The sequence below is a fragment of the Xyrauchen texanus genome, chromosome 23 (genome assembly GCF_025860055.1).
Source record: "Xyrauchen texanus isolate HMW12.3.18 chromosome 23, RBS_HiC_50CHRs, whole genome shotgun sequence".
NCBI lineage: Eukaryota > Metazoa > Chordata > Actinopteri > Cypriniformes > Catostomidae > Xyrauchen > Xyrauchen texanus.
The window spans coordinates 34,307,843-34,323,426 of record NC_068298.1 but is presented as its reverse complement, the minus strand read 5'-3'; the positions used below and the strand labels follow the sequence as shown (position 1 = coordinate 34,323,426).

Below are 15,584 nucleotides of genomic sequence, written 5' to 3'. Positions count from 1 at the left end.
CAAGTGTTTTTTAATAAGGAAATGTTTTATAAAGCGGAACTTAACTGCATAGACTTGCTGAAAAACTTCTGTTTTTTGTTTTGCACTTCCTTGTTACTTGTTCATTATTGTCGGTGTCACATACTGTAATTTGTTGAATTTTAAACGTTAATATAAGCGCATTCTGCCATTGCATCCTGCGATGGCAAGGAGAGAAAAAATGCACGCTCATTTTAGATTTGACAAGTAAGTGCAATTTTAACTTTTTCTGATACAGGACACTATTTTTTCCATTTTTCATCCTAAAGCCTGGGGTCTGGTCTTCATTAGAGCCCCACCAACCCCAAGTTGACAAAACACAGGCGACATAATTCACTTTGCCAGTTTTTACAGTGTAGGGCTACAGAATCGTTGAGAGGGTCAACCGAAATCTGTTTCCCAGCTGTGCGGCCCTCTCACTCACCCCTAGGTCTAGAGAGAGAGATATGTTTCGGGGGAAATGGACCCCATAAACGTTCCCCCGAGCTGCCTGAGCATCACAAACCTTTCCGGCCATCGCTATCTATATCTACATCAATCGAATTCAGAGCCAGCACGTTCACAATGGATAAAAATCTGCACACTGTTTAGTGCAATGACACACAGCGGAACTGAACTGTGATTAGATATTATAATGAGACCCAGCATGAGTCTGATTTAGAGGTGAAAATCAATGCACAGATTCCCGTGTCCTAATAATGACTGTCTTTACAGCAACACCAAAGGCGACAATACACAGTGAGCCAAGTAAAAAAGGAAACAGTGGACCAAGCTCACCCCACCTGCTCTCCACAGTCTACAGACAGCTTCCTATCACCATTACAGCCAACACATGGTATGATTTACAGGATCACATGAAGGAGTCAAATGAAATGAAGGGCTCATTCTGGTCAGACGCAAGGAAAAAGGGCACAATTTCAGCTCAGATTTACCTACTTTGCTGTCTCTTATGTGAACACCCTTTATTGCATCCCATCCATAAGACTGATATCCTAGCCATCAGTGTGTATTTTAGATTTAAATGTATCACTGATTAAAAAATTGGTAGAAAGATGCATAAAGACTATTTTTTTTTAAAAAGAAAAGAAATAGAGTGGAGATTCATGTGGGGCACATATAAATGTATAATCCTAATAAATGAAGAATTATAAAAAAAAAACATGTGTTAAGCAAAAAATTATTAAAGCACATCTAATCATTTAAATAGCTTTTTTTTTTTATCTTTTAGTGGAACATTCTGGTACTTTTGCTTAGTTTGCCTGTTTAAGCAGCATGGTTGACATTTCTGTGGCTGACAACTGAGGTTAACTGCAGACGGTTTTCACGGAAGTCTCGAGCAAATAATTTATTATGAGATGATCTGCTGTAGGCATTAATATTTACAAATTGCTCTTCTTCTGCAGCGCTGCTATAGTCTATATAAGAAAGTTACACTGCTTTGTAGGTAACGTTCTGCTCCATAAACGCCAATCTAAACACGTGTGATTATTTTAACTGTCATAAAATAAATTCATTTCATAAACGCAGATCTAATGGATCTCTTAAGTTGCTGTTTCCAGGTTTCTGCGAAGGATGTTAAAATCGACTCCACCTGTGGATTGTACTGACATTCCTCGTAGCCTAAATGCGCTGTAAGTGTGAAGCTTCTGACATGCGGGTCACGGAAATGAGGCTTCAATCAACGGCTCAGCTCGCGCTCTGATCGCATTACGGATGGAGAAGCGCGCTACGGACTCCTCCGCAGAGCCGCACTTAGCGCACGAACTTTCAGTCACACATCAGCATCGCACCCGAGGCAGAAACAACTGGGAAATAAATAGCTTCTACATGCTGGTTTGTATGATATATGGTATATATGCAGTTTGCAAATGCGACTTTGTGTGTGTGTGTGTGTGTGTGTGTGTGTGTGTGTGTGTGTGTGTGTGTGTGTGTGTGTGTGTGTGTGTGTGTGTGTGTGTGTGTGTGTGTGTGTGTGTGTGTGTGTGTGTGTGTGCGTGCGTGTGTGTGTCTTTGGTGTCTTTGTTTGTGACATGAAAAGAGTGATTTCGGCCACTTGAACCTGACAGTTGACCTTTGTGGTAAGATTGAAACATTTTCTCCCTCTAGTCTAACACAATATGCAACATTAATATACCTGAGGGATTTGTATCTGAGCAAAATTTAGAGAGCCATGAAAATATGCAAAGCAGATCTCTGTATCTCTCTCCGTGCATGTTTTAATGAGGTGTAAGATTATTTTTACTTTATTTAAAAAAATACAAAGCAATCTTTCCCCAGTATTTGCTGGTTTTTGTATGCATGGATTTCAAAACACCAGCATAAAATAAGTAACCCGTCGCATTAACTGCGTTTTACTGCTAAATTTAGGTGAACTATCACATCACTTAAAAACATTTCTCTAAAGAAACTGAAGCTATTTTATTATGCCCTGCATGTTTGTGTTTGGCCCTGCTTTATGAAGCCAAATTCATTTTTCAACACAAAATAAAGTTGTTGTTTTTTTTTTCTAACGCTTAAATATTCCTTCCAAAAATATTGAATGAGACTAAATTTGCACACCCAATATTTCTCAAATCGAATATTTGAAAAGGGAGAAAATCGAAATGAAATATGTAGATTTTCTGCAAATCAAGTGTTCACCTCTTTCATTAAAATAAAGTTTATTGTGCGAAATCAAAGTGATGCTCTATAGCCTTCCTTCCCCACTTTCTCTTTTCTTATTAGGCTATTTTACAAGAAATACAGAAAGAAGTGATGTAATATATGATCATTAGTTTTGTGTTTTTTCTGTGCTTTGTATTTATTTATTTATTATTATTATTATTATTATTATTATTATTATTATAAAAACAAATTAAGAAATTACCGGAGTTTGAGGTGTTTTTTTTTTTTTTTTTTTTTGTCTTAACTTTTACAAGTCGACTTGAGTGTAACCTGTATGTCAAGCATTTCATTTAGTCCCAGGTCTCTTCTTGTCTTGTGAGACAGAACAGCACACATTTCCAAACACTTCAGTTCGCCCAGCAACCCATGTGAGGTATACTGACTCCAAAAACTAACTTTGCTCCACGCGCAGATGGTTGATTTTGTATGCACTGCACAACTGAGATAGAAAAAGAAGCGCTTGTCAATTCTGCATTTTCCCTTTTGTTGACACCAGGCCTATTAATTTTTTCGCAACAGTGCAATGACTTAAGAAAATCATTTGATATTTATCAGCATTTATCCAATACGTCACATTCATCATCACATCACAGAAATGTGAGATACATATCAGAATAAATTAGCTGACAAGTTGGCCTACTTCGAATCATCCCTATAATCATTTTTAAGAGCTGCATGTATTATTACAACCTTGATTTATCAATAGGAGGGGAAAAAATCCATCATAATCGCACGCTTGCCATTGATTCTCACTAACGTTCACAGTTATCAAGATTATTGCGCTTTATAAGTGTCAATATTTTCACAGAAAATAAGGCACTTTTGGCACGAGTGGGGAATTCCTAGCCAAACACAATCTCAAAGCTTGCCAGCCTTCTTTCAACCATGTATTAAACAGAAAGCAGGTGAAACGATGGGTGATAGTCAGTGTTACAATAAGAGACTCACAGTTTTCTCCTATTGCGCTTTACGCCGCTGGAGCGACGCAAATCGCGGTTTCTTGGGTGTCCAAACGCGCATCGATTGCGCAATCATGTTATCGGTCTATATGTTTAAAATAAATAAGTAAGTGAAAACTTACTACGATCAGTGATGTTTACGTGCCATCTCTGTATGGAGATTTATGTAGTCAAAATGACTGAATTCTAAACACTGATGATAACTGTGCAGCGCTCCCTTTAACGCGCATCCACGCGCGCTTTGCTCATGTTCAATGCTGTGTTTTACGCTACGCAACCAACCACCTGCGATACAAGAAACTTGGAGCTTTTTGGGGATGTTTACCTTTGCGCCGCTGTGTTGGCATCTAGTATCCCGGCACTCTGCATCCACGAGCGGACCGGCGTCATGCCGCTCGTGAGAGGCTCTTCTTTCATGGTCAAGGCTCCCCGCGGGAGACCGTCCTGGATGGAGAACATGAAAACAGCCTTCTGGGGGATGTCTCTCTACAACGGCTCGAGTGGAATAATCCTCCTGCACTTTCAGAACAAGGCCACCTGGATTAACAAAAACCAAGTGAAAGGGAAAAAAATCTTCCCCCAAAGTGCAACAAGGGGAAAGCGATAGAGGTCCTTATCCAGAGACGTGTTACCGTATCCCTTTGGGTGTTCCTCTTTCCTTTAGATTCCAAACCCAAGTTCAGTTCACTCAAGATTAAGCGGTCTCTAGTTAAAAGAGGGTGGAGAGAAGGCGAGCGCTTGAGCTGTGGAGCATCTCAAAGGAGAACGATCAACCGGGATCAAGAAGACCTTCTCGTCGGCGCGGGGAGAGAGCGGGGTGAGCGCGAACTTGCTCTGAAGAAGAAGGCGAGCATACGCGCACGGGATTGCGAAATGAAAAGTGGGATAAAACGGGCAACTGCTTCAAAAAGGAGTAAAGTGAAATGATTACCAAACAAGAGGGAGGGATGGACCAGGGAAGGCTTGCCGTCCCTCGGGAGGAGAGGGATTGGGTAGCAAGAAATCTCATTCCCTCCCTCCCCGTCTCTTTATGCCTCTTCTGTCCCAACGGAGCGCACCTTCTCTCGGGTCCCGAAGCTCCGGAGCTCTCGGGGGGGACAAGCGTGGACTTGGCGAGGGCGGAGACTTGCCTTTAAAAGGGAAAGTCATTTAAATGTCAATCTCCGTTCTGGACTGTGATTGGTCGAAGTAATCCTCTGCGTCATTTTCAAAATTCGCCGCAAAAAACTCGGGCGTTGTAGAGCGCAGCTGATGTTAGAGGCACTCGCAAAAGGTAGTGGATATGGCTGTGCTTTTGGATCAAACTTAAGTGTTTTGTTCCCAGAAATATGTCCTTAATATAAAGAGCCATTCACAATGCATTTCAGCTTGAAATATCTTATCTTCATTAAAAGATAATGGACAATGGCATATCATTATCCAGTATTGTAATTTGGTGCTGCTGATATGATTTGAGGTTTTGCCAATTATCATGAATGAGTTTACAAAGCATTTAGTATTACATGTTAATGATGACGATCCTGATCTTAATCGTGAACAGTTTATACTGTGAAGAAGTCAAAGACAAATGTTGACTGCTTTATCAGACTCAAACTCAATCCATAAAATTATTCAAAATAATTTTTTTGCATGGTTGAACGTTTTCTCATTAAACATAATTAATTAATTCGTTCATTATTATAAGGCCTATAATAATATAAATAATAATGATTATTATTATTATAAATAATTGCAATTATTACATATAATAGAATATATTATTATTATAAGACTGTACAATTTAAATCTAATTCATTAAAATAAATCTTGATCATAATGAATATTTTACCTGAATAAATTCGGAGATGTGTCTCGTTACTGGCGATTTTGGTTTTATTCTGAATTCCACCAAATCAAGGCTGATTAAATATTTATTAAAGATATTTATTCTATTCACAGTTCACAGCCCGAAAACGCTCCCATGGGATTTCGAAAAAAAATAAATATTAATAAAATAAAGCAAACTTGTGTTTTATCTAAACAGAAACATGACAATTAGTTGAACTGATAAAGCGAACAGTCTAACAATAATGCCGTCATCTGTGTTTGCAATAAAGTCATTTTTTCCTTGGAGATGCGGAGGCACTCATAGTTTTTAGCCTATTATTTTCTTATTTTATCTTCTAAAGATTGCCATTCGTCTAATTATCATCATTATTATTATGATTATGATGATTATTATTATTATTATTATTATTATTATTATGCCTGATACTGTCATTTGTTTTAATTTTTTTCAAAAGCATGCCCACAAATCTCCCACTCTTCTTCGAAACTGTCTCTGCTCACAGTATTATTATTATTATTATTATTATTATTATTATTATTATTATTATAAAACTCTCTTGGGAGAGAAGAAAACTTTGCCCACTGGCATGCAAAACCCTCGAAGCGGTAAAAGCCTCAGGTTTTCATGAAAGACATCCACAAAACGGCACAAGCGTGGTCTGCCCTTCACTGACACTAATGCAGCATGAGCACTCTCCACTGATAAAACATTCTATTCTATTCTATTCTAATCTGAAGATCAGCATCACATATAACCTCATGCAAAGTTAGACACAATCCATTGACATATTTAAAGATCCTATTCTATTCTATTCTATTCTATTCTATGTTGAAAATCAACATCCAGTACAAATCATTTTCAATATCATGCTATGTTAGACACAAACCAATGACATCCATTAAGATTGTATTCTATTGTGTTCTATTCTATTCTATTTAGTAAAGTATACAAATATTTCATGTAGGCCTAAAAAAAAAATCCCCATGCCACATACTGTTCGTGTCAAGCTATTAGGGACTTTTCCCAAGTCCCAAATTCTCTGGAGGTGTTCTGGGAAATATTTCTTAAGATTATTTCAAAAGCCCTAGATGTTTAGAACAATCCAAAAATATCTAACGCTGTATTTCAGTTTCTTGAGATTGTCTGACAGTCCTCGATCAGACGATCATGGAAAGCTGTGAACACGTAAACTTTTTCAACATGTCGCTGAGGCACTTTCAGTCCCGTACACTTGAGTAACTCGTTCCCCAGAAAGATGTAGTGAAAATGGTCAACCAACAGCAGGTGGGATGAATGAACGAGTGTATTTTGCATTTCGAGTCATATAAATTCACCTACTTAAATAACACATCAAAGACATTCTGGTATAATTTGAAAAACCCTTGAACTTAGTTTATACAGAACTGTTTATTTAATTCATTAATACTCTCCTAATAATGTTTTACTGAACATATGTGTGTTGGGGGGATAACTGCAAAGGCATTTCATCAGTATTAATGAGGGAATATTTAAAAAAAAAGGACATTTATCATAATGAAAAAAGAGGCAAACAAAAACACACTTATATCTTTATATTTGTGGTAGGCCTTATCTTATAGGCAGTTTGATGCGTTGTCTGATGTTGTAGAAGCTCCAATACTGATTAATTGCAGTTTTTAAATATCATGCGAATCCGTGCTGCTTTCTGTCAGATTAATGCTGTTGTTTCCACCTAGTGGCCATCGAGTTATAAACAAAAAAACAAAGCAACATTATAATAAGTAAATCCATCACACTGTTGTCAAATAATCAGGAGTATGAACGCAGATATCCAAACATCTAACTGACATGATGGTGTCCTGCAACAGCTCTCTTTTCTAGTTATTTCTTTCTTTTTCTTGAACACTTTTAAAAATATGATTTCCTGCAATATTTTACATCACGTTTAATATTAAAAGATTGATTGATTTTAAATGAAGATTGAGTTGAGATCTTGAATATGAATGACTGGATATCTGAAAAGAGTGAGCATAGATTCGACTACTGCTTTAAAATAGCACTGAAGCTGATCACAACAGAAATAGGCCTACATATATATATATATATACAAAACACATACGCATATATATATATATATATATATATATATATATATATATATATATATGCGTATGTGTTTTTGTATCGTTTCAGATGCTACGATTGTAAAATAGACATATTTGAAAAGCATCACCATTATTTGTCAAGGCAGAGAGCACCATCTAATGTTCAAAGTATGACCTGCAAGTTGTCCGATTATCTTAACTGAAGTAAACTATATGCAAGAACATATAACAAGCCTCTTTTTCAAGTATTATCATTCTTAGACATATTCAAAAATAAATAGATTTTTTTCTGTGTTTTTGTAAAAATATGGATGATATCACTAAATCACTAATCATAAAGTCATAACGTCACCATTCTATAAAACATAAAAATGGTACATTTGGTCTAGCAGTCCTTCCAGTCCAGACATTTGCTTAGGCAAGGTTGAAATAATGCTTCCACCATTACATCCTCAAAACACATTTAGCTAACAAAAGTGCAGTCTGGTTAAAGATGTACACAAATGTTATCAAACATCAGAAAGTGAAACTACTGAGACTAATTCTGCTCTTGGACTTTTTGCTCTACTATTAATATGAAAGTATTTTGATATAATATATTTGCCATGATCATTTACAAAGTTTTAAAGCATACATTTGACATGTTTTCCTTGCTGATAATATACAGCATACAACAACACAAAGACAATTGGTTAAACTACCAAATTAAAGGGATAGTTCACCCAAAAATGAAAATTCTCTCACCATTTACTCATCCTCATACCATCCCAGAGGTGTATGACTTTCTTTCTTCCACTGAACACAAATGAAGATTGTTAGAAGAATATCTCTACTCTGTTGCTCCATACAATGCAAGCGAATGGTGACCAAAACTTTGAATCTCCAAAAAGCACATAAAGGCAGCATAAAACTAATCCAGAAAACTCCAGTGGTTTAATCCATGTCTTCTGAAGTGATCGAGTTGGGTGAGAACAGATTAAAATGTATTTCCCCACCATATGCCCGCCTATGATATCTCCCAGCCCACTCTAATATAACTGGTAAGAGCCAGACCTGGATAATGCACTGAATGCTTTTGTATTTAACCAAATAAATTGCCCACCAAGCAGATCATTTAGAGTTGTCATTTCACCTCAAAGAGTTTATTTTATCATCTATATTTCACACGTTTTATGAAGAAAGAAAATCAGCGATCTACCAGTCAGCCTTTGGGAAATTAAAACCAGCAGAAGTTAAACCAGTAGAATTTAGTTTGGGGTCACAAGACTTATTGAGATTCAAATCGCTTTAAAGAGGAGGATTGCTTAATTGATCTACACATTTCATATGCTTAAAATGTATTGCCATGAACTTATGAGACTTGGATGATTTTAACCAAGTAAGTTTGCCAACAATCCATAAACAAGTTAAAGAAATACTCAATCGGTCATAAAAAGGTCATAAAAACACACTATTTTTGTAAATATGCAGATATATAATAAACATGTGCACAGTCTGCTGAGAAATAGACTGAGTGCTAATTTTCTTTATTATACACTAATGAACAGACATCAGTAATGATAAATTGAGCAAAAAGGAATATGTATAATTGTAAAGTTTCAACTTTTAAAATAGTACAAAATAGTACAGTACAAAAGTCACTCACAACTCAGCAGTGAATGAAATAAGTATAGCTGTTCACTTCATACATGATCAGGATTGAAACATTATTCTACACATTATTATTTCAAGGTTGAGAGCGCCATCTAGTGTAACAATTATGAATTTAAATTACCCTTTATTAACCCTGCATGAATTATAACTGTAAATCACAAAGAGGGATAAAAAGCTTAATTGTGTGGTTTTTTTTTTACTTACATAAAATATATATATATATATAATTATTCCCATTCTTCTATTCCCAAAACAGGTGTACTTTGAGAGAGATTTTTCCAGAAGGTAAATTTTCCAAATTTTTGTTTGCACCTACAATTCTACCTTCTGTTTTTTCATGCAATCTTTCATTGCATACAGGCAAGACTGGATTCCCCCAGCAATTCCTGCAGATAGAGAAAACAAAAGAAGTTTGCAATATAGAACGGCCATCAAAACTAAACAACTGTATCATTTGAGATTTGATAAATTAGAGAAAGGACTGCACAAAAAATATATATATTATGAATTGTTTAACTTTGTCAAAGTTCTTTACCTGAAAGTACACCAAATAAGATATCATCATCATCATCGTCGTCATCATAATCATCAGAACGTTGCAATTTCATGATTCCATCTGCACACTTTTCAATGGCACAGTGAGCTTTCTCTGAATATACAGAAAGAGACAGAGAGACGTCACAGAATACCTTCAAGTGCAAAAAGTGATTCATTAAAATGTCAAAACTTTGAACTTACGATAGACATCAGTGTCACCTTCATGGTTGTAAGCTGCAAAAAAAAAAAAAGATCTTTAAAGAAAAAAGATAGTGCACCCAAATATGTTGAACAAAACCCATGGGACTTTCTTTCTTCCATGGAACACCAAATAAGATGCTAGTCAGAAAGACAGTCTCCATTCGCTTTCTTTACATTTGTAATTTATTTTTTTCATAAAATGAAAGTGAAAGGTGACTGAGCTCAAATTCTGCTAAACATCTCCTTTTGTTTTCCACAGAGAACATGAACATGACAGTTAAACTTACATGAGTCTTCATAAATAAGATCGTATCCCAACTTTGTGCAGGGTACCACAGAATCCCTCAATGATTTATACCTGCATTCTTTGAAACATTGAAAAGTGTAGTTTGCTAGTTTTGATTCAAGTACAGTGTAAACTGAAACTAAAACAATATCTTTGATGGTATCACTTAAAGGCTTTAAAAAGTCATCTTTATTACCTTTGGTGAAACATCTGCGTGTGCTTGCCATGACCATTGCATCCTCAAAACACCCTGTAACACCCAGTAATTGATAACCATCAAGTTTGTAACCAAATATTATCACAGGTCAGAATTTTCAGTGAAGCCACTGAGACCAATGCTGTGTTTTAAACCTCAAGAATTTCACTCTAATTTGAATTAAAATACGTTTTGGTGTGTATTTGTGTGTTTGTCTGATTTTTTGAAACGTCTATAAATGCAGTGAAAGTGTGGATAAAAGTGTCTGCTACATGAATAAATGTAAACATAGACATCTACATTTTAGATCAAATAACATGTACCAACACTGGCTAAATGAAATGACTTCAACATTAAAGTTCTACATAAATGTTATTCACCTTTGACCTCATTTACGGGCAAGAGAGTATCTGCTTCAACAAACCAACCTGTTTAGAGATATAACACCTTTATAAATTTGACAAATATGTCTACATTATGTTAAGAAACCGATGACCAAACACAATCTGTTATAAACTATTAATAACAAAGTCTTACAGTTGAATACTTACCAAGGATGGTCACAGCGATTAAGAGATAACCCTGGACAGACATATTAAGTTTGTCTCAAGCTAGTGGGTGCCTGTGTATGTTATGGGTCGTAATTTGTCCTCTGGGAGAAGAATCAAAGACAATGATCTACTGCACCTTGGAAAGTGCCAGCAGAAACGAAACCAAAAGTTGCACAGACACAAGATTGACATAATAATCATGTGTATTTCAAAGAATGCTGGATGACAATACAAGGCATTATGGGAGACGGGGAAGTGTCTTTAATATAATAGTCAGAAAACAGACAGGAATATTGACAAAGCGAGAAGAAAAAATTAAATAATGCTTTCATGATGTCCTATTCATTTAAAACATAGAACAACTCCTAAGAGTCAACGTAAGAACCGCCACTATAGCAGAAAGGAGATTCAAATAGTGATTCAAATGATTCAAAGGAGCCAAATAATGTCATGCTCCTTCAGTATTACTACATTTCAGACTTCAGTTCAAAATGAACTCTTAACACAAGACTCAACTGCACCTATACAAAATACACAAAACTTGTCACCACAGCAAAGATATTATTATTATTATAATTTTTTTAATATGGGAAATGTAGTTTTTTATTACATGGTAATAATGCTTGAACAAAAGACATTAGGTTTAATTAATTATTAGGAGTTGATTCCGAGTTATGAACACTGATGTTTTACATCACGACTTGCAGTATAATCACAAGGGTGATGGTCATGTATGATAGTATTTGTATTTTTGTATTTGTTTTTGCGAATATTGCATTTGCAAACACTTTTTTGGAAGAAAATAAAATAGTAGGCCTACAAAGTTGTTGAGAAGACTAATACATCAAATAAAAAAAATATTAATAATTCAATGTGAAATATGTCTGATATTCATAGAGTTTATTTATTTATTTTGTTCTGTATTTGAGGGGTATGTCATTAGCAGGGGTGTCCAACTGTAAACCTACCTCCTTGCAGAGTTTAATTCTAACCCAAACACACCTGTTTTGATTTTGAAGTAAATCCAAAGACCGTTGATTCGCTGGTTGGGGTGTGTTTGATTAGAGATGGATTTAAACTCTTCAGGACGTTAGATCTTGTGGAGCAGGTCTCAACATAGTCCCTGAGTGACTCTGAAGAACACTACAATTGACAACACAAGTTTTTTCAGGTTAATAAGAAAAATATACTGTAGGCATTCAAACATATGTAAAATAAATGGATTGATTTGGTTAATTATCTGCTTTGTTCTTTATACAAATATGATTTATTTTATTTTATTTTATTAAATATATATTTTTTCTAATTATCCAGAGGTAACCACAAAAATACTAAAACAATTTCTCTCTTGTCTTCTTTAAAAATGCCGCCTGAAATCCAGCTTCCATGTGAATTAACATAACTAATGATAACAAATAAGAACATTTTTTGCATTAAATGTGCTTTGGGCTTGTAGCTGAAATGATACTTTCTCTCAAAAGTAAAATCTTACCAGGGACCTTCACTGTAATCAGATCAGCCAGGACAGATGTGCTTAAAATTTGTGTCTAATCATGTATCACATATAAGTTATAGTGGAAAAAGAGATCTAACAGTACAAAGATGAAACAAATAGTTTAGCCAGGTCATAAAACAAAAATGTTTTGTGCAGTAGACATTATGAAAAATGTTGATTGCTTATATCAACAACAAATGCTTTCAAGGAGATGAAATATGAAATGAGTTAAATCCCATTTCAGACACATTCATTCATTTAGTGTAAGTGAGTGTTTGTAAAAGATTAGAGCAGCTGATTATGGAGGCTAGTAAAGTTATCAGGGTGAGCCAGACAGAGTTGTCTGTCATTTTTGAGAAAACTGATACCATTATTACCCGCTTATAGGGCATTTTGCAATGAGGTCCTCTTGTCACCATCAAAACACAAAAGTGTAAGATGAGTAATCGGAAACATTTTTGTTCCCAAGGCAGTTCTTGAATATTATATGTAGCCTATATCAGCAAATATATGTTTGTCTTTTATGTATTCAGATCATTTTTGGTTCCTTTTTACAACCTGAAAATGAATGAAGTTTTTGAGAAAGAGCCTTAAAAGACAGACGAAGAAAGACAGAAAGAAATAACCCATGAATGCCCTATGTTGTCAAAGCATTTGTTAAACAGAACAGACATGAGAACTACCTTTACTCTAGTAAAGATATTTATTTCATTATTGATCTATGAAATATATCTTATGAATTAACTTATTATCTACGGGAATTATAATATAGCTACACAAATGGGCTAAAGAAAACCCCAGTTTTGCACTCTTTAAGACAGAAGTGAGTTTATATCTGTGAAGCGTTGTCAGTTTCATTTTGATATTTACATGATTGTTTTGTTTGCACTTACAGTCATTTTGTGTTTACAGTTCAATTTGACGTATCCAGAGAGAGAGAGAGAGAGAGAGAGAGAGAGAGAGAGAGAGAGACTCTTTAGGACGATTCACATACTGCTCAGCTCTTGGGGCTGGTGTAGTCGACTATGCCATTACAGACATGGACCCCTCCAACATAAGTGCATTCACTGTCAGACCACAGTCTACCTTATCACTCAATTGTCTTTTTCTCGATGCTTTGTTAAAACTGTTCAATCTGGTTCTGCAAACTGGCTATTTTCCTGATACCTGGAGTATGGGCTTTATACACTCATAATATAAGAGCGGAGACAAATTCGACCCCAATAACTACTGAGGCATTTGTGTGAACAGTATAGGGGAAGAATTTCTATTGTATCCTGAATTCCCGGCTACAGGCCTTTCTTACCAAGCACAATGTCTTGAGTAAGATTCAGATTGGATTCCTACCAAACCACCGCACCACCGACCACATTCACATGCTACACACGATAGTCAACCAGCACGTTCATCAAAAAAGTAAAGGCAAAATGTATGCATGTTTTATTGATTAAAAAAAAAGCATTTGATTCAATTTGGCATGATGGTCATTATTATAAAATTCTACAATCTCAGGCTCAGAAATTGGGGGTAAAATGTACAACAATATCAAATCTATGTATTCAGACAACAGGTGCGCGGTTAAAATTGGCAATAGAAGAACAGAATTCTTCACTCAAGGGTGAGGAGTGAGACAGGGCTGCAGTTTGAGTCCAACTCTGTTCAACTTTTACATTAATGAGCTAGCAGTGCTACTGGAACAATCTGCAACACCCGGTCTTACTCTAAATCATTCTGAAGTTAAATGTCTTCTCTGTTCAGATGATCTGGTGCTGCTGTCAGCTACTGCACAAGGACTACAGCAGCACCTGGACCTGCTGGAGATCTACTGTCAGAACTGGGCCCTGACAGTCAATTTGAAAAAAACTAAAATTATTATCTTCCAGATTACAGGAAACCAGATACTTATTCACTCTGGAAAACAATGCAATAGAACACACCCTACTATGACTACCTCGGTCTAAAAATCATTCTCATCATCATAAAATAAAAATAGCATTCTATGCTATTCATGGCAAATTTACCCACATAGAAATTCCTGTAACAGTTTGGTGTAAAATCTTTGATAGTATTATAATGCCTCTGTATGGATGTGAGGTTTGGGGTCCACTCTGTCTGGCAAATTGCTCTAGATGGGACAAACACCCCATTGAATCCCTGCATGCAGAATTCTGTAGAAACATTCTAAGAGTTCAGAGAAGAACACCTACTAATGCATAACAGGCTGAACTAGGCAGATACCCCCTAATTATGCATATTGAAAAACAATCCCTCAAATTTTGGACACACCTAAATTCAAGTTCCAACATGAAGCCCTTAAAACCCAAGAGTTGTAGCCTAAAACCAGTCCCATTTGTCAGCTGGCTCTGAAACTCACAAACCCACTACCATTTAACAAACACCAGTTTCAGACCAGCACTGCTGAACAAAACCAAATCAGAATAAACCAAAACATTACAAAAAAGTTTAATCAGAAACAGGAAGTATAATCTGGCAGAATATCTCTACACTGTAAGAGATCCAAAACAGAGACAGATCCTCAACAAATAAAGGCTCAGTGATCACAGTCAGAAGGCAGAACTAGTCTGTGCTCACTGTGACACTGGTGAGGTCAAGAAATACTTTGACAAACTCTCAAACCTCAAACCACAGTTGTCCAGTTCAGCAGAAACTGATCAAAAGCAGGTGTTACTCGGGGAGGACAATCATGCATCAGTTGCAGCCAAATTCATTTTTGAAAAGTACACCCTCACAAACCAATCACTGCCTTAATGTACTTCAGTCACAGTTTTTTTTTTTTTTATGTTCATAATGTCTTGTTAAATGCTTATTTTATTTAATATTGTATAATGTATATTGTCATTGTAGTTTTTATTTTATTAATTACCTGGCACCTTATTTTAATTCTGTTTTTATTATTATTTGTAACTGTTTTTTATTATTATTATTTGTCTTGTCATTATCTGTTTTGTGTATTAATGCTTTGGCAATATTGTATATAAAAACGATCATGCTAATCAAGTACTTTTAAATTGAAAATTGAGAGAGAGAGATAGTGTGAGAGAGAGAGAGAGATAGTGAGAGATAGTGTGTGTGTGTGTGTGTGTGTGAGAGA

At 35.7% G+C, this 15,584-nt stretch overlaps 1 protein-coding gene across 4 annotated transcripts in view; it reads right to left on the bottom strand.

The window, feature by feature from the left end:
• Nucleotides 1–4,548, bottom strand: part of LOC127617193 (transcription factor COE3-like) — a 125,608-nt gene extending 121,060 nt beyond the window's left edge. For all 4 annotated transcript variants that reach the window (XM_052089120.1, XM_052089118.1, XM_052089121.1 and 1 more), the window contains exon 1: nt 3,967–4,548. In XM_052089120.1, coding sequence (XP_051945080.1) covers nt 3,967–4,100 — 134 coding nt within the window. In that variant the 5' untranslated portion in view covers nt 4,101–4,548. The remainder of the gene's footprint in view (nt 1–3,966) is intronic.
• Nucleotides 4,549–15,584: the final 11,036 nt, after the last annotated feature.